The sequence below is a fragment of the Danio rerio genome, chromosome 21, assembly GCF_049306965.1.
Source record: "Danio rerio strain Tuebingen ecotype United States chromosome 21, GRCz12tu, whole genome shotgun sequence".
Lineage (NCBI taxonomy): Eukaryota > Metazoa > Chordata > Actinopteri > Cypriniformes > Danionidae > Danio > Danio rerio.
Genome location: NC_133196.1, coordinates 1300306 through 1327841, shown reverse-complemented (window position 1 = coordinate 1327841; position 27536 = coordinate 1300306). Strand labels below are relative to the sequence as shown.

The 27536-nt window shown below is 36.4% G+C and overlaps 1 protein-coding gene across 1 annotated transcript in view; it reads left to right on the top strand.

Annotated features, from left to right (window-relative positions):
* The first annotated feature begins 6513 nt into the window (after positions 1-6513).
* Positions 6514-27536, top strand: part of scarb2c (scavenger receptor class B, member 2c) — a 35182-nt gene continuing 14159 nt past the window's right edge. Inside the window, exons 1-8 of the mRNA NM_001365142.1 lie at positions 6514-6746; positions 7065-7222; positions 12654-12798; positions 17338-17520; positions 18240-18331; positions 21142-21261; positions 24991-25169; positions 25254-25372. Of these exons, the coding sequence (NP_001352071.1) occupies positions 6624-6746; positions 7065-7222; positions 12654-12798; positions 17338-17520; positions 18240-18331; positions 21142-21261; positions 24991-25169; positions 25254-25372 (1119 nt within the window). The 5' untranslated portion in view covers positions 6514-6623. The remainder of the gene's footprint in view (positions 6747-7064; positions 7223-12653; positions 12799-17337; positions 17521-18239; positions 18332-21141; positions 21262-24990; positions 25170-25253; positions 25373-27536) is intronic.

Below are 27536 nucleotides of genomic sequence, written 5' to 3'. Positions count from 1 at the left end.
TTGTGTGTGCAAAAAAAAATCCACATTTCCAGGTATTTAATTCATATTTAATTTGATTCATTTAGAGATATCACTAATTACAATTGTGACTAGTCAAAACTCATTTAGAGATATCTGCAAATATTTTTCATTGGAGGAATATGACTAGTCATAATATATTTGCAGATATCTCCAATCTGATTTCATACTAGTACAATTGTAATTGCAGATATCTCTAATTGTCATTCTGGCTAGTCGAATTATAATTATGACTAGTCAAAATATAATTAGAGATATCTCTAAATATATTTATGGAGTCAGAACAAAGGTTTAAATGCTAAAACGGCTTGCCATACGCTTGCGCCTATCAGTCCGCCCTCTGTAGTAACAGCTCACAGTCAACTCACGTCATGTGTGATTTTGCGTCCGCCAGTACATCATTATATGAAGACAGAATGATATTTTCGGGTGAATTGTACCTTATAAATACAGTATGTGACTCTTTCAACACCATTAGGAGGTATCCATGTCGCTGTGCAAAGTATGTAAATCACTGTGAAGACTTTAAAACTTTAAGACTTTGAAGACTTTATAAATGTTTGACCCAGTATGCGTGTCAAAAAGTGGATGAGTCTAAAGCAATGACTGTACAACCGAAATGTTGCCAGACGTCTGATTTTGAGAGGATGGGCCATCCTCTATTTCAACTCCACTCATGTTGGTCTGCTAACATTACTGCTGCTGCAATCTGAACTCATGTGCGACAGCAGGTGGAGCGTAGCTCACGTGCAAACAGCTCAACTAATAAGAGGAAACGGGCGTCATATCGTAATCAAATCGTCATAACGCCACGATGCATATCGAGACATTTTTGCATCGCAATAAATCGTACAACGATAAATCGTTACACCCCTATTCATTTCCTTAGTTAAATGCAAAGATTTGTGTCAAAACTATTTCTAAATTCAGTTCTGATCTCCAACAAAGGAATAAATGAACAATAATAATGAAGTGTGCTCAGAAAACTGAGTTATATCCAAACACACGTCCTGTTCTTATGCCCCGTATGCTGATGCAGACGTCTCCAGAATCCCACAGCTGGACAAATCTTGTGTTTTATTAAAGCAATTTATTTATTTATTTGTTTGTTTATTTGACATGGACATCACAATTACACTTGACAACCAAATGCACACTGCAAAAATGCTTTTCTTTCTTAGATTTTTTGTCTTGTTTCTTGTCTAACTATCTAAAATTTCTTATTTGAAGACGCATTTTCTAGACAAGCAAAACATACTGTCTTGTTTAAAGAAATAATATGCCAATATTAAGTGAGTTTTTCCTTAAAACAAGCAAAATAATCTGCCAATGGGGTAAGCAAATTAATCTTGTTTTTTCTTTTGACGTAAGATTATTTTGCTGAACCCATTGGCAGATTATTTTGCTTGTCAATAGGTTTCAAAATAAATAATAAATTACAACATATAAATCTGCATATAATACAGCTAATAATAATTATCACATTATGCAGATGCAGATCGTCATGAATAAACTGGTAAAGCCCCCCGAGGTGAAGAAGGCATGGAGGCAGTGCTGTTTATATTGATGGAGGAAATCATCATTTCTGGATCATTGTAATTGTTTTCATCTGTAAAGATATTTGTGTGTTGCTGATCATCCTGTGTGCATCAGCAGTGTGTACGTGTTTTGGTGCATAACTAACACTCTGCTGGACTTTAGAGCAGCTTTTAGTTGGTCAATGGTGCTGTTGGTCTATTTCAGTTCTTTGAAATAGCAACGCTCCAACAATGCGCCTTAACACACCTCCTTTATAGATCAGCACACCCATCAGTACACAGAGTGGCGCAAATGGTTTGCCATTTCAACAACGTGATGCAAAACGTGAAAATGACTGCTGGGGTCCGTTCTTCGTACCTCGCTTAAATGATCTAAGATTATTTGGCAGATCCTGGATCTTTTAATCTTGATAACTGATCTCTCGCTAATTTGGTTCTTCAAACAAGTTCGCGAATCAGATTAGAATATCTGGATGAACTGATCTGAGATCGCTGCGTGTGTTGTGAAGGACAGATTTATCGATCCTCGAAATCATGATCAGCAATGCAACGATTGGCTGACGGCACATCAGCGTAATGACATCATCTGATTAATATTCAATTCTCCATGTGAGCAAAATTACATCAAATTAGCAGTAAACGGTTTGTTTAATATGACACGCAAGAACTTTCCACATTTGTTGTGAGCTGCAGGCTTTACACTTTCATCTGTCAAGACAAGAGTATTCATCATGCATTTCAATGCATATCAATGTATTTAGTTCTACATTTAGAAAAGATTTTCTTTATAATAGTATCCGTTTTTTAATCGGTGTAAAGAATAACTGTTGTTTACAAAAGCATTTTGATTTTGGTAAAGGCGTCTGCAACTTTTGTGAAGCATCAATCACTGGCATATTAACTATCAAAACATGTTTATGACTGCATAAATGTATTATTGCTTTAAAAAAAAGTCACATATTCTGCATTTCTATTATACACAATTTCTAAGCGATCTAAAAAGTTCATACCAATAAGTTTTCTCTTTGCACCACCAGATGGCAGTCTTTGTTCATTTCGAGGGTGCAGATTGCATACGTTTTATTAATATGTATAACTTTATTTATTTTATTAATGACTATAACTTTATATATATATAGTTAAAAAATATGTACCATTTTCCCAAGTTTATATAACTACTACTGTCAGAAAATATCAGAATTCGGAACATACTTACTGTATTATCTTTGCTTGAACTGAGCCGATCTAATCCTGTTTATATGAATTGAACCTGCTCCCGATCAGGTTTGACCTAGCAGAACTGTTGCCATGACAACAACTCTCGGATCAGCTTTAAAGAACGAAACGATCCTGGATCATGTCAAATCGTCAATATCCAAATCCAGCTAACTGAGTAATCCACGTACGAAGAACGGACCCCTGCACTGGTCTGAAAATAGCAACAAATCACGACATGCATGCCTTACACGTTATTGCGCCAGCTATTCACCTTATTCTTCATGTATGAGAGGGTGCAGCCATTTCAATCTTTTTGCCTTGAGACTTCTGCTCTCATTCACTTCCATTCATTTTTAGATGCTCGCTCTGCTGCTTGATGTTGCAAACTGGTATTTTCTTATTATATTATATCACTAGTTTATAGAGCAAGTATTTTGACCGTTTTCTGTGGTTAATTATTCAAATCACTTATTATCACAGTGTTGCATGCAGAACTGTTGCAAGCAATTTATTTGTGTTGATTTTAAACAAACAAATTAAGTTTAATAATGTTCAACTTAATTTGTTTGTTTAAATTCAGCCCAAATAAATTGTTTACAACCACATAACGTAAAAAAAAATTAGTACATCCAAGTAATCATCTCTGAATAATTTTTTTCAGTGCAGCATCAGCAGCAGCACGTGTGCTATGATAAATGAAAAGCCTAGATTTCCTAGACATCTCTGCCATAGCTGACTGAATCGGAAGTTCTATACGTTCTATAAACTTTCTACAAAATAAACGAGCGCACTTCCACATTGAAAAATAAGGTCTATATGATACCCTGAGAATTTCTCATTTACTTGATCTTATGTGAGTGATCTGCTAGGTTTGTATTCAGTGAGCATATCTGTAATGCAGACACAGGCTGTGTATTAATCAGGGCCCTTAATTGTTCCCTAGACCGTTCAACAGTAGGTCGTGTGCACTAACTCAGCCCCTAGTACACTCCAACAAATAAACAATACTAATATTCAACTTCAGTTCATCTATTGAGTATAGTCTGTCCACTTTCCACTTCAGTGCATTTACTGCAAGTAAATGTGGATAGCTGTAAAAATCGAAGCTTGCGCATCACAGATATTAATATTTACACAATTTTACAGTTGATTTGATTTCTTTATGTCAAATGGTGTCAGAGTTTTAATGAATATTACAAAATTTTTCTTTTTACATTAAAAGTTTTTCAAAATAAATATTACAATAAGTGAAGTGAATGATCTTGTGCAATATCCAGTGTGCTTTTCTGCACATTTTAGTACTGGTTTGTATCATTTCATATGTTTAATTGTTTTTTTTATCGAGAAATTAAGCTTTGTGCAACATAAAGGGCACATATTTATGTCTATCTGTCTTAGTTTTGGCTCAGGAGCAAAGCATTTACTTCAAGTCATCATCTGTTAGATAGCCATCAGAACTAGCTTTAACTGGAATAAAGTCAGATTTTGGGCTCATAAAGTTGGTTTGAATCTGTTTGCTTTTTTCGCGAAGAGAAAGCGAAAGTTACGCTGATCTGAAAACTGAATGATAAACGTCCAATTCAAGTCACGAGAGCGCTAAACGGCGAGCTGCGCATGCGCGTCAAGTCACATGACCTTTCCTCCAGATGATCAACAACAGTTCCACTCAAATTATATAAAATAAAATGCGTGAAAACGTCATAAGGCTGCTGATTAATTAAATACTTCACAGCGTCATATTTAATATAATATAATATAATAATTTCTCTGTCATTGTACAGAGAAAGAATATGAAATATAGATAAAAACAGTAATGTTATTGATCAGTGAGTGGGCGGAGGATCAGTCTCGCGACAGAAATAGAAGCGCCTAGAATGGAAAACAGAATTAAAGCCTGTGAACGTGGGCTAATCAGGCGAACTGCTAATGAGTGATATTTATTTTGTGTTCGTTATCCACGCTCTAATACTTATGTGTTTACTATTTACTTTTCAAGTTTTATATGCTGAACCTGAAGTATTATTATATATTATTGTTAACTGAAACCTCAGTAGGTCGGTTACCTTCCTGCAGGATCAAATAGGAGTTGTCTTTGATCCACAGGCAATGAGATTGATAATAAACTTAAATAATTAAAATAATCGTTTTAAAATAATTTTAAGATTGTGTTTAATCCTATTTATTTTGTTCATTTTTTATATATACACTCACTGGCCACTTTATTAGGTACACCCTTCTAGTACCAGCTTTTGCCTTCAGAACTGCTTTAATCCTTTGTGGCAGAGATTTAACAAGATATCACACAGTTGCTGCAGATTTGTCGGCTGCACATCCATGATGCCAATCTCCCGTTCCACCACATCCCAAAGCTGCTCTATTGGATTGAGCTCTGGTGACTGTGGAGGCCATTTGAGTACAGTGAACTCATCGTCATGTTCAAGAAACCAGTCTGAGATGATTGAGCTTTATGACATGCTGCGTTATCCTGCTGGAAGTAGCCATCAGAAGATGGAGACACTGTGCTCATAAAGGGATGGACATGGTCAGCAGCAATACTCAGGTAGGCTGTGGCGTTGATGTTCAATTGGTACTAATGGATCCAAAAGAAAATCTCCCCCACACCATTACACCACCACCAGCAGCCTGAACCGCTGATACAAGGCAGGATGATCCATGCTTTTATGCTGTTGAGGTCAAATTGTGAGCCGACTATCTGAATGTGTCAGCAGAAATGGAGACTCATCAGAGCAGCAACGTTTCTCCAATCTTCTATTGTCCAGTTTTGGTGAGTCTGTGTGAATTGTAGCCTCAGTTTCCTGTTCTTAGCTGACAGGAGCGGCACCCGGTGTGCTCTTCTGCTGCTGTAGCCCATCCGCCTCAAGGTTGGACGTGTTGTGTGTTCAGAGATGCTCTTCTGCAGAGCTCGGTTGTAACGAGTGCTTATTTGAGTTACTGTCGCCTTTCTATCAGCTGGAGCCAGTCTGGCCATTCTCCTCTGACCTCATCAACAAGGCATTTGCGCCCACAGAACTGCCGCTCACTGGAGATTTCCTCTTTGTCGGAGCATTCTCTGTAAACCCTAGAGATGGTTGTGCGTGAAAATCCCAGTAGATCAGCAGTTTCTGAAATACTCAGAGCAGCCCGTCTGGCAGCAACAACCATGCCACATTCAAAGTCACTGAAATCCCCTTTCTTCCCCATTCTGATGCTCGCTTTGAACTGCAGCAGATCGTCTTGACCATGTCTACATGCCTAAATGCATTGAGCTGCTGCCATGTGATTGGCTGATTAGAAATTTGAGTTAATGTGCAGTTGGACAGGTGTATCTAATAAAGTGGCCGGTGAGTGAATGTTGTTGAATGTGAAAATGTCTTTTTGCTGTTGTCCGGTGTGATGCCTTCTGACAATGCCGTAAATCAATTTCACTCAGGAGACACATAAATCTACTTTTCTACTGTAGTGCATGAGTGTGTGTGTGTGTTTGAATGAGAATGTATGGGTGTTTCCCAGTACTGGGTTATTTCTAAAAGGTCATTCTCTGTGTAAAAACATATGCTGGAACAATTGGCAGGTGATGCCGCTGTGGTGACTTCGGATAAACAAAGGACTTCGCTGCCGCGAGATTGTGTTGATAAATGCATATGTGAGCCGTGAGGCGCCCCCTGCTGGATAACAGGAGATCCGCGGCTGAATGAACAGACTCTCGCTCTCTCTCTCGCTCTCTTTGATTTCTGTGTGTGTTTGTGTCACTTCTCTATGTTCTGTTCATGTAAACACATGCAAACAGCGTCTCCTCGGCTGTCTCCAGTGTCTGTGTGTGTGTGTTAGGGAACAGAACCGGGGTCGGCGATGCGGCTGCGGCTGTGCTGTGTGTCCACCGCTGGAGCTCTATGTGTCCTGCTGCTGATCTGCGGCATCGCGCTGGAGTTAACCAGAGTCTTACAAAAGCTGGTCAACAACACTGTCAAGCAGGTCAGCCAGTCAGTCTCTGTGTGTGTGTGTGTGTGTGTTTCCAGAAGCCTTATTTATTATTTAATTCAATAATAATTACTATCTTTAATAATAATAATAATTAATTCATAATATTTATTAGCTACAATAATATTTCTAACAATGCTAATATTATTAATATTATTATGAATAAATAATCATGAATAATATTACTATCATGAATGCATGTTATTATAATGTTGTATTTAAGTGTTTGTTTCTCTTCCTAAATCACGTCAGGAAGCCTTCAGTTCTAGTTTTTGGTTAATTTTATAAACAATAACCCTCTTTCTCTCTCAGCAAATAGTTCTGGAGAATGGGACGGAGGCGTTCTCGGTGTGGCAGAATCCCCCTCCGCCGGTTTACATGCAGTTTTACTTCTTCAATCTGACCAATCCCGCCGAGGTGATGAGCGGAGACAAACCCTCAGTGGTTCAGATCGGCCCATACACCTACAGGTCAGAGCTGCGGTCAATAATTAGCAATACAGGAGCTGATTACTGTACTTACATTACTGATCCAGTGTGAGAGATTCATTTTTAGGTCATTTAAAGGTGTTATTATTCGCCCTACAAATTATTCGCCCTCCTGTGAATCTTTTCAGATATTTCCTAAATGATGTTGAAGAGATTCATGATTTTTTCGCAGTATTTCCTCTAATATTTGTTGTTCTTCTGGAGAAAGTCTAACTTGTTTTATTTTAGCTAGAATAAAAGCAGCTTTTAATTGTTTTAAACCATTTTAAGGTCAATATTATTCACCCCCTTCAGCAATATTAGTTTAGGATTGTCTCCAGAACAAACCACTGTTATACAATGACTTGCCTAATTCCCCTAACTTTACCCTAATTACCCTAGTGAAGCCTTTAAATGTCACTTTAAGCTGTATAGAAGTGTCTTGAAGAATATCTAGCCTAATATTATTTACTGTCATCATGACAAAGAGAAATTAAATCAGGTATTAGAGATGAGTTATTAACACTGTTATGATTAGAAATGTGCTGGAGAAATCTGCTCTCCGTTAAACAAAAATTGAGGAAAAAATTTGATCCCATCTAGGAGCGGGTTGGGTAGTGTAGGACCAGCCGGGTCACACCAAGAATAACCATAACAGAGTGAATCTTTATCATTTGCAGATTTCAAGAGAATTTAAAGCATTCAGACACAAACATCTACAACATTTGTAATTTCATTGTATTATTAATTAATAAAGTAAATAATTAAAATAATGAATCAAGTAAAATTATTCTTCATCGAAGACTACACAGTGTTTTTTTACATTTCATTATTCAATTTTTGTACCTGAATACGATTTAACTCTCCAGAAAGCTTGTTTAATTGACTTAAAATTATAATTATTGTAATATTCTTGCTTGCAACTTATTTATTTATTTATTTATTTATTTATTTATTTATTTATTTTTCTATTTATTTATCTATTCAATTATTTATCTTTTTATCTATCTATGTATCTGTTTATTTTATTTATTTTATTTTTTATTTATCTATTTATCTATTTATTTATCTGTTTATTTATCTATCTATCTATCTATCTATCTATCTATCTATCTATCTATCTATCTATCTATCTATCTATCTATCTATCTATTTTTTATTTATTTATTTATTTATTTATTTATTTATTTATTTATTTATTTATTTATTATCAATTAATTACTTTATTAAGTAATTAATTAATTAATTAATTTATTTATTTATCTATTTATTTATTTATCTATTTATTCATTTATTTATCTATTTATCTATTTATCTATTTATTTATTTATCTTATTTATTTATTTATTTATTTATTTATTTTTTTATTTATCTATTTATTTATCTATTTATTCATTTATCTTATTTATTTATTTATCTATTTATTTATTTATACTATTCATTTATTTATTTATTTATTTATCTTATTTATTTATTTATTTATTTATCTTATTGATTTATTTATCTATTTATTTATTTATCTATTTATTTATCTTATTTATTTATTTATTTATTTTTTTTATCTTATTTATTTATCTATTTATTTATTTATCTTATTCATTTATTTATTTATTTATCTTATTTATTTATTTATTTATTTATCTTATTGATTTATTTATCTATTTATTTATTTATTTATTTATTTATTTATCTATTTATTTATCTTATTTATTTATTTATGTATTTATCTTATTTATCTATTTATTTATTTATCTATTTAATTATTTATTTATTTATCTATTTATTTATTTATTATACATGCTTCACACCCTTACAAAATCACCCCATTCATTCATTCATTCATTAATTTTCTTTTCGGCTTAGTCCCGTTATTAATCTGGGTTCGCCACAGTGGAATGAACCGCCAACTTATCTAGCATATTTTTTACACAGCAGATGCCCCTCCAGCTGCAACCCATCTCTTGGAAACAAAATCACCCCAATCAATCTAAAAAATAAATAAATATTTTTATACAACATTTCACAGTTGGTGAAATGTGTTAATATCACAGAATATGTCACTGAAAAAAGAATATTGCAATGTCATATTTTTCCAATATCGTGCAGCCCTACCAAGTACGCAAAGTTCAGACGTGTGTCTTTGGAAGGTTAGACTTGCAAGTTGGACTTGGAAGAGCAAACTTGCGGGGAGTCGGTACTTCTTCAAATAGAATAACAGTGTACTTTATAACACACCATGGATTCATTGGTTTTGCTGTACAATAACAATACAATCAATTATTATGGAGGACGCAGTGGCACCGTAGGTAGTGCTGTCGCCTCACAGCAAGAAGGTCGCTGGTTTGAGCCTCGGCTGGGTCAGTTGGTGTTTCTGTGTGGAGTTTGCATGTTCTCCCTGCATTCATGTGGGTTTCCTCCGGGTGCTCCAGTTTCCCCAACAGTCCAAACACATGCGGTACAGGTGAATTGTGTAGGCTAAATTGTCTGTAGTGAATGAGTGTGTATGGATGTTTCCCTAAGATGGGTTGCAGCTGGAAGTGCATCCGCTGCTTAAAACGTGCTGGATAAGTTGGTGGTTCATTCCGCTGTGGCGACCCCGGATTAATAAAGGGACTAAACCGAAAAGAAAATGAATGAATGAATAAATGAATTATATAAAGCAAAAAAAACTATTATCCCGTTGGCAGATTATTTAGCTTTTTTTATTTTGCACTTAATTTCTACTTATTTCTGGAAACAACACTAGAAAAAGCTTCTTGATTTAAGAAGTTTTAGATATTTGGACTAAAAACAAGACAAAAACTCTTGAGTAGGAAAAGCGTTTCTTTGCAATGCACCAACTTTTATGTGAAAAAAATATATAATTAATTCACTAGGTTAATGGATTATAACAATGTTTGTTTTCATGCAGCCTCTTATTTTTTTGTATTATTATTATTATTATTATTATTATTATTATTGGGTTATGCAGTGGTGCAGTAGGTAGTGCTGTCGCCTCACAGCAAGAAGGTCGCTGGTTCGAATCCCGACTGGGTCAGTTGGGGTTTCTGTGTGGAGTTTGCATGTTCTCCCTGCGTTTGCGTGGGTTTCCTCTGGGTGCTCCGGTTTCCCCCACAGTCCAAACACATGTGGTACAGGTGAATTGGGTAGGCTAAATTGTCCGTAGTGTATGAGTGTGTGTGTGAATGTTTCCCAGAGATGGGTTGCAGCTGAAAGGGCATCCGCTGCGTGAAAACATGCTGGAGAAGTTAGCGGTTCATTCCGCTGTGGCGACCCCGAATTAGTAAAGGGACTACGCCGACAAGAAATTAATGAATAATTATTATTATTATTTTATTGTATTTTTTTTATTTATTTATTTTCTCGCTAAACTTCACTGTTTATCCCAACATAAATACAAAAAAAGTAAAATTGCATGTTCCTCTTAATTTTTCGTGGCATTTTCCCCTAAATTCTCCAATCGCAAAGTCCTGGAGAAACTGTAATATTTTTGCCCAATGAAGCCCTGTTGATCAGAAGAAACTTTCAGAAGCATTAACAGTCATGTATGCAGATTTTGCTCTTGATGTGTCACGACTGATGTGTGTCGAATGTGAGGCGCTTCACATGACTGCTGCTAACCTTGCACAAGTTTTGATGACAAGACAAATAATGTTCCTGAAAACAGTCTATCAGGCGGCATCAGATGCACTTCAGCGTCTATTTTTATCTGTGCTTGAAGAATAGCTCCGCTTTTGTTTTTTTAAGCAGCCTAAATGTGACTCTGGATTCACTCAGTAAAATTGCATGCTTGCATAAAATGTAATATTTCATCAAAATTTTACCCCTTTCAATTTGGCCCCAAAATCTCACTAAAATATTGAATTACTCTTTAAAAAAATGCATGCTTTTAAATGTAATATTTTCATCATTTTTATGCAAGTTAACCCTATGAATTTGGCCCCAAATCTCAGAAAAAATATTGAATTACTCAGTAAAACTGCATGCTTAAAATGTCATCATTTATCAAATATTAGCGCATTACATTTAGTTTTAAAATCTCAGTAAAACTGTGTATTACTCAGGAGAAATGCATGAGTAAAAATTACATTTTACTCATCTGACCTGAATTTCTGAAAAATATTGAATTACGCTGTAAAAAGTGTATGAATATTTAAAGTCTAAAATCATCTTACAGCAAGTCATCTTATTCTAAATAAGTGTTTAACTCAAGAAAAAAATCATGCATAAAATGTAATGTTTTAATAACATCTGGCTTCAAATTGTGTTTATCAGTAAAAATGCATGCCTGAGAACATTATATTCAATTTTACTGTATTCAATTCTGCCTCAAATCTGAGCAAAACATTGAAATACTGGTTAAAAAGCATGCATGAAATGTACTGTTTTATCAGATTTTACTCCATTAAATCTGGCTTTAAATCTCAGTGAAATGGTGTATAGCTCAGTGAAAATGCATGCATGAGATTTAATGTTTAATTATATTTATTCAGTTTTACCCCATTGAATTTGGCCCGGAAATCTGAGCAAAATATTAAAATACAGAGTAAAAATTCAAGCTTAAAATGTGATAATGGATCAAATCTTACATGGTTAAATTTGGCTTTAAATCTCAGTAAAACATTGTATTACAGAGTAGAAATGCATGAGACAAATTTAATTTTAATAAATCTGACCCCGAATTTCTGGAAAATAATGAATTACTCAGGGAAATAAATGCATGCAATAGACTTAATATGTTTAGTCTAAAATAGTCATATTATTCTAAATAAAAAAGGGTATTACTCACTAAAACAATCATGCATGATATATAATGATTTATCAAAATATTCCCCATTAAATCTGGCTTTAAACATCAGCAAAATTGTGTTGTGATGCAGTAAAAATGCATTATTAGATTTAATGTTTCATTCAATTTTACTGCATTAAAAATCTGAGCAACATAATGAATCACTCAGTAAAAACATGCGTGAAATGTACTGTTTTATCAGATTTTACCTCATTAAATCTGGCTTTAAATCTCAGTGAAATGGTGTATAGCTCAGTGAAAATGCATGCATGAGATTTAATGTTTAATTATATTTGTTAAATATTTCCCCATTCAGTTTTACCCGAAAGTCTGAGCAAACTATTGAAATACAGAGTAAAAATTTAAGCTTAAAATGTGATAATTGATCAAATCTCACCACATTAAATATGGATTTAAATCTCAGTAAAACAGTGTATTACTTAGTAGAAAAAAATGCATGCATCACATTTAATGTTTAATTATATTTATTCAATTTCTCTCCATTAAAGTTTGCCCCAAAATCTGAGTAAAATAATCAACTACTCAGTAAAAAGGCATGCATGTGATTAAACTCTGCATGACAGTGTTATGTTCATGTAATCCACTAATAAGGGCAGCTCTAAGTGTTGGAGTTTCCTCTTTCAGGGAGTATCGGCCGATGGAGGAAGTGAAATTCATGGACAACGGAACTAGAGTCGCGGCAATCAACCCCAAAACATACGTGTTCGAGCCCAACATGTCACGCGGATCCCAAGACGACCTCGTACGGACGGTCAACATCCCTGCTGTGGTGAGAAACACACCTCATACAGCCAAAACCACAGAGACGTGTGTTTACTGTCACATTTCAGCCTCAAATCACAATACAACCCTGTTCTGTGTGGAGAAAGGAGTTCTTAAAGAGACAGTACACTTAAAAGATGAACATTCTGGAATATAACCACAATTGACTTCTATTGTGTTCTCTACCATTCACATCAGTTGCTCCCCTAACATTCTTCTAAATATCTTGTTTTGTGTTCTACACAAGAAAAAACTTCATTCATTCATTTATAAAAGTTTAGAAACATTTTAGTGTTAAATATTGTGCAAATGTTCTTCCTTGAGTGAACTGTCCCTTTAAACTCATTATTCATTCATTCATTCATTTTATTTTTGGCTTAGTCCCTTTATTCATCAGGGGTCGCCACAGCGGAATGAACCGCCAACTTATCCAGCATATGTTTTAGGCAGCGGATGCCTTTCCACTGCAACCCCACACTTGGAAGCACCCATACACATCCTAACCCACATACCTCATTCACACTCATACACTACGGACAGGTTAGCTCATCAATTCACCTGTACCACATGTGTTTGGACCGTGGGGGAAACCAGAGCACCTGGAGGAAACCCACACCAACACAAGGAGAACATGCAAACTCCACACAGAAACACCAATGGAAACTTGAACCAGCCACCTTCTTGCTGTGAGGCGATTGTGCTACCCACTGCGCCACCGTGACGCCCCTTAAGCTCGTTAAACATTTCTTATTATGGTTCCAAAAATACACAAAAAATATAAAGGACTGTTTATTTTAGTGCTGAAAGATTAATCATGATTAATTGCAACCAAAATAAAAGTCATGGGTTGCTGAGAATACATTTCAGGTGTTCGATATGGTTCGTGTCAGTCTTGAAAATAAAAATAGGTGCTGGAAAAAGTGCTTAAGTCCTCAATTTGGGGAGGATAAGTGCAATGAAGCAGCTTTGGGGGGGGGCCCAAGCAAGCCAGTGGAGGAACAAACTTCACCAATTGACCAAAGTGAAGGAAAAAAACCTTGGGAGAAACCAGGCTCCACACACACAAACACACACACACACACACACACACACACATACATATGTATGTATATATATATATATATATATATATATATGAGCAATATCTGCTATGGCTGTAGATCAGCACTGGTGGGAGGTGTGCGTTGACACGAGGCGGCAGATCAATTGCCTTAGCGCCCCATCAGTGCTGATATACAGCCATAGCACACTGCTACGAGTGTGCTATTGCGTTTATACAACAGTTCGACGGCACAATCTTGTACATAAAAAAGAAAATCAAACTAGTCTAAAACCCTTTTGTATTAGGAACTACTTTCTTCCACCATTCATACACATCTGCAGCTGACGTCAGAACAGCAGAAGCAGTTACTAATTCACCAACACCACTTTAGAATAGAGATCTGCGCAGGACTAAGTTTGGAATCCCGCTCACGCCAGGTTTTAGCCCGATCCCGACCGCTCCCGCTTATATTCAGCATTTGTTGTCCCGCTGCCCGACCCGCTCTGTTTTCTACCCGCTGCGCCCGATCCTGCTAAAGAGCAGGGGGGAGAACAAAATCGAAATCCACCCAGCTATACAGAGTCCAGACGGCCTATAACAAGCTGTCTGTGTAAGCACACACACACATATACAAGCACCAAGCACACACAGACAAAGCTCTCTCTCTCTCATTCGCACACATGCACACACACACAGCAACGAACAAACAAGCTAAACACAGAATCGCGCTGTTTCAATCACACACATAACGTTACATACGCGTGCTCACTAGCTCGCTCAGGCGTCGGGAGCAATACTGCTAGACAGCCCGCTCCCGTCCCAAATTAAACCCTTTACCGACCGCTCCCGCACTTTATTCTGAAATTTATTCATGCAGACCTCTACTTTAGAGCTAGTGTTTGAATGGTTCTCTATAGCATAATGTGAAGCAGCGCACCTTAAGGTGATGACAAAACAGCGAATGTTGCTCACATTTTAAGATTATGAGGCTGAACGTGACATGAAATGCCGTCCGTCTACAGAGATTTCTCACCAGACTGCTGTTGTGTTTGCGATAAGGAGGGACAAGGCTGAATCCAGCTTCTTATTGACTCAACCCGGTCCACCTTAAAAACCCACGAGGCTTCCGTTTTTCAGCTTTTTAATTCGCGCTCAAGAGAACACACTGAGCAAGCGCTTATTATGCGGTTCTGGCGTCATCTTGTGGATAGACAACGTCAACTGCCGCCAGGACCAGAGCAAGCTGAACTGCCGCTCTAGGCAGAGGACGATCATGCCGCCCTCAACCCCAACGTGAAAACGAAAGTGACCGGTTATGAAAATGAAATGAGGTGTCGCGGACCTCTATTCCAGAGCACTATGCGCGGATATAACTGAGGACGAGTGGGTGCTGAGGGAGGGAGGGGGGTGTTCCTCCCTCAGCACCCCGATAGATGTCTATTCTGCCGCCTTATGCGCGGATATAACTGAGGACGCGCGGGTGTTGCGGACCTCAATTCTGTCGCCCTATGCGCGGATATAACTGAGGACGCGCGGGTGTTGCGGACCTCAATTCTGTCGCCCTATGCGCGGATATAACTGAGGACGCGCGGGTGTTGCGGACCTCAATTCTGTCGCCCTATGCGCGGATATAACTGAGGACGCGCGGGTGTTGCGGACCTCAATTCTGTCGCCCTATGCGCGGATATAACTGAGGACACGCGGGTGCTGATGGATGTGTCGCTGACGCCGCCCTCTCTATTCTGTCGTCTATGCGCGAATATATTTGAGGACGGTGGGTGGTGAGGGTGGTGTCGCGGACATAAATGAGGACGCGGGTGGTAAGGGAGGTGTCGCGGATGCCGCCCTCTCTATACTGCCACCCTAGGCGGCCGCCTAGGTCGCCTCTATGGACGCGCCGGCCCTGACTGCCGCCAACGAGCTCTCAGAAATTGTAAATATTTTAAAATAGGCACTATTCTTGCAAATAAACTGCATAGTTACAATCTAATCAGCTACATTCTCCACTAAAAAAAGCCTAAAAAGTGCATTTTGCTGTCTAACAACAGTAGAGCAATTCCAGCGTTATTGATGTGACATTTGCAGTAAAAACTCAAAACATGAATTCACATAAAAAGTATGCGTTCACATTATATTGAAACTCATGTTGGATTTTCCAGGACACCTGACCACAGAATTACAAGTCAAGAAAAATATCAATCTGTAAACATGTTTTGTACTTTATATGAAGAAAATAAACTTGCGTTATGGATGTGACCAAAACAAAAACTGCGGCTTTACAGTTTACAACATACTTTGTAGAAATTCTGTGAATTAAATTGCACAACCCAAAAGAAACAATGCTAATCAAAAGGATGAGAGTTGTCTCTCTATAAAACAAAAATTATTAGTTTTATTTTATTTCATATTTTCACATTTATGAAGAAAAAGTGTCGTTATGGATGTGACATCTCTCCATTTTGGATGTGACGGATGTGTAAATGCCACTTGTGTGACTTTGGTAAATCAAGTATAATTGTTTGAAAACATTGACAGATTAATTTTTGAGTATTTTCTAAAGTACTCTAAAATACTTGCTTACCCAAAATCCCAGGAACGGTTTCCGCATTTTGGTGAAAACCAATTTTTTTCATGGCAAGGTTGACATTTTCACGGAATTGCTCAGTAATGTTTGTCAAACTGTAGCGTCTCTGCTTGTTGCTTGCTGTATATGGGCGGAGTAATACACAGAGGTGTAGAGGCCTTTGTGTGATGTTACTGGCAAAATATCGCATGGCTCTCAGCCAATCAGATTCAAGAACCAGACAGAACTGTTGTATAAATACATATAAATTCTTCCCCCTGTAATGTTTTGCTATGTATTTATTTATTTATTTTGCTAATTAAGCACATTTCTACCTGATGATGCTTTTTGCACTGGTCATGTTTGCATATGTTTTTTTGCCATTAAATTTGGCTTTAAATTTGAGTAAACTAGTGAATTACTCTGTAAAAACGCTTGATTTAATGATTTAAAGTTTTAAAAAATTGTATCAAATTTTACTCCAATTAAGTTTGGCTCTAAATTTCCGCCAAAAGAAGAACAAGTCAGTACAAATGCAGCACACAGTTTAATGTTTTATTCCATTTATAAACTTTTATATTTTCCAAATGATGTTGAACAGATTCATGAAATTTTCACAGTATTTCCTCTAATATTTGTTCTTCTGGAGAAAGTCTTATTTGTTTTATTTCGGCTAGAATAAAAGCAGTTTTAAAGCCATTTTAAGGTCAATATTATTGGCCCCTTTCAGCGATATTAGTGTTGGATTGTCTCCAGAACAAACCACTGTTATACAATGACTTGCCTAATTACCCTAACTTTACCCTAATTACCCTAGTGAAGCTTTTACATGTCACTTTAAGCTGAACACTAGTGTCTTGAAGAATATCTAGTCTAATATTATGTGCTGTCATCATGACAAAGAGGAAATTATGTCTGTGTCTGTGTGTTTTTGTCTTCAGACAGTGATGGAGAAATATAAGGACAGTATTTTAGCTAGATTGATCTCTGACTTGATGAAGGCGAAGGGTGTTGGTGTGTTTGAGACGTTCAGGGTTGGAGATCTGCTGTGGGGATATGAAGACCCGCTGCTCAAAGAACTGCACATGCTGGTGCCCGACGACCACTTCGGACTGTTCTATAAGGTCAGAAAGACACACACACACACACACACACACACACACACACACACACACACACACACACACACACACACACACACACAATTTGTTAAGAGGTGATTATATTATAAGCTAATTAGTTCAGTATTAGCTGATCTAATATAGCTCATTTGCACTACTGTATTGATAGTGTATTTGATTCTGCGAGGCTGCTGAATGCTGGGTGCTGATTGACTAATGAGCATTCTGAGGTGTGCCAATATTGTCAGATTAAGGCACAGCTAAAGTAGTTCCGGCAGGTTTTGATCACATTACAACTCCATATCACTCCGCTGAATGACTTGAGTTATTTCACAGCTACAACAGTCAAAATACTTGTAATATATTATTTATTAATTAATATATTTATTTATATTATACTACATGTATATATAATAAAACGAATACATATAGTGATAGTAATTAATATAAATTAAAATATTCAAATATTAAACTTTTGAATATTAAAATATATGAATTATTGAATGATAAATTATTAATAATCTATTACATAATTAAACATAATATAATAATAATGCAAATATTACTATAAGCTATTTTATTATAATTTATAATATGAATTAATTAATTATTATATGTATTATTACATATTTATTTATGTATTATTTGATTTATGTGTATTTTATAAGTGTTTCTGCATCTCTATGTTGTGTTTAATCCTCACGTTTCTCACTGTATTTCAGAAAAACGGCACTGAGTACGACAGCTATGTTTTACTGACGGGGAAGCCGGATTATCAGGACTTTGCCAGTATAGACGAGTGGAACGGACAGAGGTGCAGTTTTATCTCCAGAATGTTGTGTTTGCAGGACACTGATGTGTGTGTGTTATCGGTTGTGTTTGTCCAGGGTCTCTGTGGGGCCTTAAAAGTCATTTTTAAAGCTGATAAATCAATGTAGAGACATTTAAGGCCCTTAAAAAGTATTGTAAAGAACCGGGAGCTGTGACCGCTTTTTTCGTATTATGACGAGTATTGAATGAGAAAACAGTGGGCGTGGCTTGTTTTTTCTACTGCGAGCTGATTGTAAAGTAAAGTAGGCGTTTCAATTTTTTTGTTTAACGATTTTATTGTACTGCACAATGTGTAATTGCTAAAGTTTGCCTGAATTTAATCTGAATATCGGGATGCTGTGGAGTTTATGACATTGATAAAATCCTGCTGGATTTGACATCATGCTGCTTTGTTTACTGCAATAACCAAGGCAACACCATTATGCCGCGGTCACACTAGAGTTTTTGCTTGCAAAATCCTGTTGTACGGCGCTGTGAAAAGGGGCGGGACTAAACAAGGTGATTAGACATTTAAAAAGCGAGCGATTGGTCCATATTTTAAATTTCTGTCCAGAGAGGTCATGTTTTGATTCTTGATTGGTCTCACGCAGTCAAGTGATGCGATTTCGAAACCTGTCGCAGGTGCTTGCGTTTCCGGTCTGATACATTCACGTGCGTTTGAATGGAAGTCTATGGGGAGACAAGTACAGTGTGACCGCCGCTTTATTCCAGCTGTTCTATTGGCGCCCCCTGCTGGATTAGCTTTTTGATTTGGTAACTAAGTACTGTTTTAGTTTAGGATGAGTCTGTTACAATCAATATTTATTAAATATGCTGTATATGTTTAGCCAGTTTTATGAATGTGGCTAAATCGGATACGGTTGCGGCTGGAAGTTAACGAGAATTATTTATAATATAATTATTAAATTTCCAATTTATTGTATTTTATTAACGTCTACGCCCAAACCAACCCTAAACCCAGCCATCACAGCACTGTAAAAATATTAATTATGGTGGCTTGAAAAGCCAACATACTGTTATCTCACTTAAACTTCTTCTTCTTCTTCTTCTTCTTCTTCTTCTTCTCCTTCTTCTTCTTCTTCTCAGGCTAATTTTAAAGTGTATCTCCTCCTAACCCTTTCAAGCGACATACTTCAAACTTTCATCAAACCTTTAAACTGGTCTGACTCAGGAAAACGACCCAGAAAATTCACTAAATTCCTCTTGACTTAACATTGGGTCAAACTTCGTGAGCTCATAACTCTATATCAGACTGTCCTACAGACTAATCTTGCTAGAAACATGCTAATTTATGCTAATAACATGCTAATACATGCTAGAATCATGCTAGATACATGTTAATTCATGCTAGTATCATGCTATTAACATACAAATTCATGCTAGAATCATACTAGTAACGTGCTAATTCATGCTAGCATAATGCTAACAACATGCTAATTTATGCTAGGATCATGCTAGTAACATGCTAACCCATACTAAAATCATGCTAGTAACATGTTAATTCATGGTAGCATCATGCTAACAACATGCTAAAATCATGCTAGTAACATGCTAATTCATGCTAGAATCATGCTAGTAACATGCTAAATTATGCCAAAATCATGCTAGTAACATGCTAATTCATGCTAGAATCATGCTAACAACATGCTAATTCAAGTATCATGCCAATTCATGCTAGGATCGTGCTAGAAACATGTTAATTGCAAGAATCATGCTAGTAACATGCCAATTCATGCTAGAATCATGCTAGTAACATGCTAAATCATGCCAAAATCATGCTAGTAACATGCTAATTCATACTAGAATCATGCTGGTAACATGCTAATTCATGCTAGAATCATGCTAACAACATGACAATTCAAGTAACATGCCAAATCATGCTAGAATCATGCTAGTAACATGCTAAAACATGCCAAAATCATGCTAGTAACATGCTAATTCATACTAGAATCATGCTAGTAACATGCTAATTCATGCTAGAATCATGTTAACAACATGCCAATTCAAGTAACATGCCAATTCATGCTAGAGTCATTCTAGTAACATGCTCATTCATGCTAGAATCATGCTAGTAACATGTTAATTATGCTAGAATTGTGCTAGTAACATGCTAATTCATGCTGGAATCATGCTAATAGCATGCTAGTTCAAGCTAGAATCAAGCTAACATGCTATTTACACTTTAAAACCACTTCAAACTTTCAGACTTGGCTTTTCAAGCCACAATAAAGTTTGTCCTCAAATTTTAATATCTAGTTATTGTTCTGCAGTGTTACAAAAAGGATGCTATATTGATGTGCTTATCTACAGCTGTCTCCTATTTAGACTTTACCCAATTTTGCTGGTTGAAATCTAAGGTGTCGATGGTCTTAAAATGTATGAAAATAGCTGTAAAAAATGTCTTAAAGGTTCTTTGAAATAGCTAGTGTGCTGCAAAACAGTGGCAAAATTCACATTTAGAAGATATAAACCTGATGTAAACATTTAAATCAAATCTTCTGACCAATCAAATGCTCTCTTGTGTCTGACATGCCTCGCCCTCTTCCTCTCATTGGCTGTTTATTTGATGCGCTCTACATTATTTATTAAATCCATCCTCACTGGCAGAGCTGTGAGAAAAACTAAACTCTACTGGATGTTTTTTTTAAGGGGAGGAGCTGCTACATGCCCCGCCCTCTCTTCATGTGTCAGATTATCTCAAACATCCAATAAAAAATGCACATTTCAGAGCACTTCATGGGAGCTTTAAAAGGCATTGAGTTTGACTCTGTATATATTTCTGTATAAATCCAGATCATTGAACTGGTGGAGTTCAGAAGAGTGCAACATGATCAACGGCACCGACGGAGCCTCTTTCCATCCCATCATCACCAAAGCAGACAGACTTTATATATTCTCCTCTGACCTGTGCAGGTGAGCCTTCATTCAGAGTAGCAGCGCTGGTTTATCACAGGACACACACACCTGCTTGAGTTCAGTTCAGGCATTTGTCGTGTTTCAGATGTTACTTTTTTTGTCCCTCAAATAAATCTGGTTCCTCTGAACTTCTCATTCATCAAAGAAGATAATAAATTAAAATGTTTCTTGATCATAAAATTATCATATTATGTAGGATAATATGATATCCTACATATGTAGGATATAGAATATAGGATGCAATAGAATGTAGGATTAGGCATGCAATAAAATGCAATATACAGTAGAATAGAATAAACAGTTTAATGCAATAAACATAAATATTAAATAATAAAAAAAGATCAGCGACTAGATATTTAAGCTTAAAATCAACCTAAATATTATACTATAATTATTAGATTTCATTATTAAATATGTCATGTTAAAATGATAGTAGTAATGGCATTTCCAGTTTTCTGTGATTGAACATGCTTATTCGGACAAAAACAGCCTCACGGTTAATGACAGACATTAGGGATCAGGGTTAGGTTGTTTATTTTAATGGATATGGATCAATAGAGGAATGGTAGTTAGTCTAATTCAAAGCAGCAGCAGTGTTTTTGCCATCTCCTGTAGTCCTGTCAGGGTCCTTTACTGAAGAAAAAACCCAAATACTCTGCAGCTGTAAAGAATAAATGAAGTAAAGAACTCTGGAGGTTTGAACCTGTCTGTGCATTTAAAAAAAATGTTATATACATTTACATTTACATTTAGTCATTTAGCAGATGCTTTTATCCAAAGCGACTTACAAATGAGGACAAGGAAGCAATTTACACAACTATAAGAGCAACAATGAATAAGTGCTATAGGCAAGTTTCAGGTCTGTAAAGTCTAAGAAGGGAAGTATTAGTAATATTTTTTTTGTAATTTTAGTAAAATTTTGTAATTTTTTTTAATTGTTTTTTTTTTTGAGTACAGTTAGTTGTATATCCAGAGAGGCAATTGCAGATTAGGAAGGGAAGTGGAGACTAAATAGTTGAGTTTTTAGTGGTTTCTTGAAGACAGCGAGTGACTCTGCTGTTCTGATGCAGTTAGGGAGTTCATTCCACCAACTGGGCAGATTGAGCGCGAGAGTTCGGGAAAGTGATTTCTTCCCTCTTTGGGATGGAACCACGAGGCGACGTTCATTCACAGAACGCAAATTTCTGGAGGGCACATACATCTGCAGAAGTGACAGCAGATAAGAAGGAGCAAGGCCAGAAGTCGCTTTGTAAGCAAATATCAGAGCTTTGAATTTGATGCGAGCAGCAACTGGCAGCCAGTGCAAACGGATGGGCAGCGGAGTGACATGTGCTCTTTTAGGTTCATTGAAGATATATATTTAAATATATACAGTTGAAGTCAGAATTATTAGCCCCCCTGAATTATTAGCCCTCCTGTTTTTTTCGCCCAATTTCTGTTTAATAGAGAGCAGATTTTTTTAACACATTTCTAATCATAACAGTGTTAATAACTCATCTCAAGAAATGACAAGAAAATCAATGAATGAATGAATGAATGATCCCTGCAATAGAATACAACAGAATATAGGGTACTTATAAAATATAGCACACAGTATAGAATATTGACACAATAGAAGAATATGAAATATACAGTAAAATTTGGAATATAGAAAAAAATTGAATAAAATATAGAATAAAATAGAATACAATTTAGATCAGAAGAGAATATAGAATATTTTTATTTAAGTAATTATTAGTTTTTTTGGCTTTTTATTGTATTTGCATATTCATTCATTCATTCATTCATTTTCTTGTCGGCTTAGTCCCTTTATTAAACCAGGGCCGCCACAGCGGAATGAACCGCCAACTTATCCAGCAAGTTTTTATGCAGTGGATGCCCTTCCAGCCACAACCCATCTCTGGGAAACATCCACACACACACTCACACACGCACACTCATACACTACGGACAATTTAGCCTACCCAATTCACCTGTACCGCATGTCTTTGGACTGTGGGGGAAACCGGAGCACCCGGAGGAAACACACGCGAAGGCAGGGAGAACATGCAAACTCCACACAGAAACGCCAACTGAGCCGAGGTCCGAACCAGCGACCTTCTTGCTGTGAGGCGACAGCACTACCTACTGCGCCACTGCCTCGCCCTGTATTTGCATAGTTTAAGTTTAATTATTTGTTTATTTATTTATTTTAACTTCTAGTTTCTGGATTTAATTCAGTTTAGCTTATAAAACTTATTAACTCTAAAATAATTTACTCATATTATATACATTTATTATACTGAGAATTTGTATCTTTTTAGTCAATTAATTTCATTGTAAAATTGCTGAAAGGGAATATTAATGGTATCTTAGATGCCAAATAAAGAGTATTATCATGACTCTAATAAACGAACCGCTATTGATTTAGTATTGACCTGCTTTATCTGAATGTTTAATGCATCACATGGCGTTTCTGTTTGACCAAAGCATCTTTTCCTTTTTTAAACTCAAATAAATGTTGTACAGTATGTGGGTCGAGAATATTAGCAAACATGTTACATCACAAATGAAGAAAGATTTCATAATCAGCTTCAATTCTGTATTAGAGGAAATTACACCAGTGAACAAACAAAGCTGCTGAAGAATCTGAGAAGCAGCAGGTCAAAGTCAAAGAGATTACACTAAACCTGCTTTATACAGTCACACTCACTGCATCTGACACACTGTGTGTGTGTGTATGTGTGTGCGTGTGCGTGTGTGTGTGTGTGTGTGTGTGTGTGCGCGTGAGTGTGTGCGCGTGTGTGCGTGTGCGTGTGCATGTTTGTATTTGTATATATGTTTGTGTGTTGTGTATTGTTTGTGTTTGTTTGTATGTATTTTGTGTTTGTGTGATTGTATTTGTAAATATGTTTGTGTCTTGTGTATTTGTATATTGTGTGTGTTTGTTTGGATGTTTGTATTTGTATGTGTTTCTGTGTGTGCACTTGTGAAATGTGTGTGTTTATTTTCTTGTGTGTGCATGCATGCATGTGTGTGTGTTTGTTTGTTTGTTTTTTTCATTTGTTTTTGTGTGTGTTTGCTTGTTTGTGTGTGTGTGTGTGGTGTGGGTGTGTATATGTGTATGTGTGTTTGTGTGTGTGTTTGCTTGTATGTTTGTGTGTGAATTGTGTGGGCGTGTGCTTGTTTGTGTTTGATTGCTTGTTTTTGTTTGTATGTGTGTTTGTATTTGTTTGTGTGTTTGTTTGCTTGTTTATGTGTGTGTGTGTGTGTGTGTGTGTGTGTGTGTGTGTGTGTGTGTGTGTGTGTGTGTGTTTGCGTGTGTGCATGTGTGTGTGTATTATGTTTGTGTGTGTGTGTTATATGTGTGTGTGTGTGTTGTGTGTGATATGTAATATATGTGTAATATGTATGTGTGTGTGTGTGTGTGTGTGCATGTTTGTGTGTGTATTATGGTTGTGTGTTTGTGTAATATGTGTTTGTGTGTGTGCGTGCGTGTGTGTATTGTGTAATATATAATATATATGTAATATGTATAATGTGTGTGTGTTTTGTGTGTGTGTGTATTGTGTGTAATATGTAATATGTGTAATGTGTGTGTGTGTGCATGTGTGTGTGCGTGTGTGCATGTGTGTGTGTGTATTATGTTTGTGTGTGTGTGTAATATATGTGTGTGTGTGTATTGTGTGTAATATGTAATATATGTGTAATATGTATGTGTGTGTGTGTGTGTGTGTGCGTGTGCAGGTCTCTGTATGTGCAGTATGAGTGTGATGTGAGTGTTCAGGGTGTTCCTGGTTTCCGTTTCGTTCCTCCAGCTGATGTGTTCTCCAGTCCTGATATTAATCCTGATAATGCAGGCTTCTGTGTGCCGCCCGGACACTGCCTGGGCTCCGGCCTGCTGAACGCCAGTGTGTGCAAACAAGGTCAGTGCGAGTGTGTGTGTGTGTGTGCATGTGTTTGTCTATAGTGTGTGTGTTTCGCTAATGTGTGTTTGTGTGTGTTTTCAGGTGCCCCCATCATCATGTCGTCTCCTCATTTCTATCAGGCTGATCAAAAGTTTGTTGATGATATTTGGGGGATGAAGCCCATTAAGGAGGAGCACCAGACCTTTGCAGACATCAATCCGGTGCGTCTCTAAACCTCAAACTGATAAATCTACTGATATAAAACCACTCAGATCTGCCCAAACACACTCTTCATCAGCTATATTTGGTGTTGATACATACAATACACACATGATGAATTAATTAATTATGCTGTTTAATAGATTATGCTGCCGAACTGTTGTATAAATGCATTATCACATGAGCAGCAGTGCCATATGGCTGTATATCGGCACTGGTGGGAGGCGTACTTTGCCTCTTAGTGTTCCACCAGTGCTGATATACAGCCTTATCGCACCACTATTCGTGTGATATTGCGTTTATGAAACAGTTCGATGGCATTATCCTGTATATAAGAAGAAAATCAAACACAGAGAGTTTAAAAACCCTTTTGTTAAAGGAACTACTTTCTTCCTCCATTCATTTACATCTGCAGCTGACGTCAGAACAGCAACCATTGCGACTTCACCAATGTCACTAGTTTGAATGATTCTCTTGTGTAATGTCTAAAGCAATGGTCTCAATCTTAACTCCTGGAGGGCCGCAGCTCTGCATAGTTTAGTTTCAACCAGCTCCAACTCACACCTGCTTAATAGTCTCTACTAGTCTTGAGCACCTTGATTAGTAGACTAATAGAAGAGTATTGTGAATTGAAACAGTATCAGTCCAGTTTTCAGAGTTTAAGTTCAGTTCAGTTTAGATTAGCTCAGTTCAGTTCAATGTGTTTTAATCACTAAAGAGTAATCCATCGATGCGCAGCTCCACAAGTCCCGAACTATGCAAGCCAGTGGGCCACAGTGGCCAGGAAAAAAAACTTCACCAATTGGCGAAAGTGAAGAAAAAAAAAACTTTGGGAGAAATTAACTACAATAATTAACCCCGAAAAAGCCAAAGCAAACACTAGCAGATTACTATGGTATAAGTACAGCACCACAACATACAAAAGAGAGAGATCGACTTAGTGTCACTTACCTGATTTATAAGGGTTTGATCAGCTGTAGTTTGAAATATGAAAAGAAAACTCTTGAGTTTTTCTCCCCTAAGGGCTTATTATGTGGTCTCTGTCGCCATCTTGTGGTGGAACGTCAACCATCTTTGTTTTGCTCAGTATGACAGGCTGATGGCTGCCAACTATCTCTAAAATGATAAATATTTTAAAATAGACACTATCCTTATAAATAAACTGCATAGTTGTAATGTAAACAACTACATTCTCTCATAAAAAAAGCCTCAAAAGTGCATGATGTTGTCCAACAGCAGGAATATTTGTCAGACTGTAGTGAGTTTATTGATCTCCTGTCACTCTATGTGGGCGGAGTAATACACAAGGGTGAAGAGGCTGTATGAGTGCTGATATTGCGGAATATCACACAGCTATTAGCCAATCAGATTCGAGAAGCAGCTGTTTAGCATAAATGAGCCCCCCCCCCCACCAGATCTCTCTTGTACATGAATAATTTCTCCATGATGCTTTACAGTAATATATTTGTGCATATGCACTTTAGATTAGTCAGTACCAAAGACATCTACTAAAAAATAAAAAAAACTGAAGATCACAATGCAAATATGACTACACACAAATTCAAATGTTGGGGGAAAATGTTCAATTAATTTTGAACAAACAGGAAAAATCAAGAAAACCTTTAAAACTGTAAATAGTACTTTAGTTTTTGTATTTTGTGATTAATTTATATTTTTGTCGGTAGCTCATTTAAATTTAAATGTATTACCTTTCTGTTTCAAAAGATGGTTAGTGAAGATTATTTTAATGAATAAAACTTTTGTTAAAACGCACCAAAATATATTGTCTGTATTGTCTGAGAAGTACTCATTAATGCTGAGCACTGTGTATATGTATATGCAGAATCCGTCAAAAGTTTGGGGTCAGTAGGATGTTTAAATGTTGTAAAATAAGTGTCTCCTGCACACCAACGCTGCATTTATTTCATCAGAAGTACAGCACAGATTGTACAATTGTGAAATGTGATTGCACTATAAACTAACTGTTCAAAAGTAGTTTATAATTTAATCATTTACTCCAGTGATTTTATTAATGAATTTTCAGCTTTATTACTCCAGTCTTCAGTCACATGATCCATCAGAAATCACTCTAATATTTATTATTATTATTATTATTATTATTATTATTATTATTATTATTATTATTATTATTAGTATCATAATAAT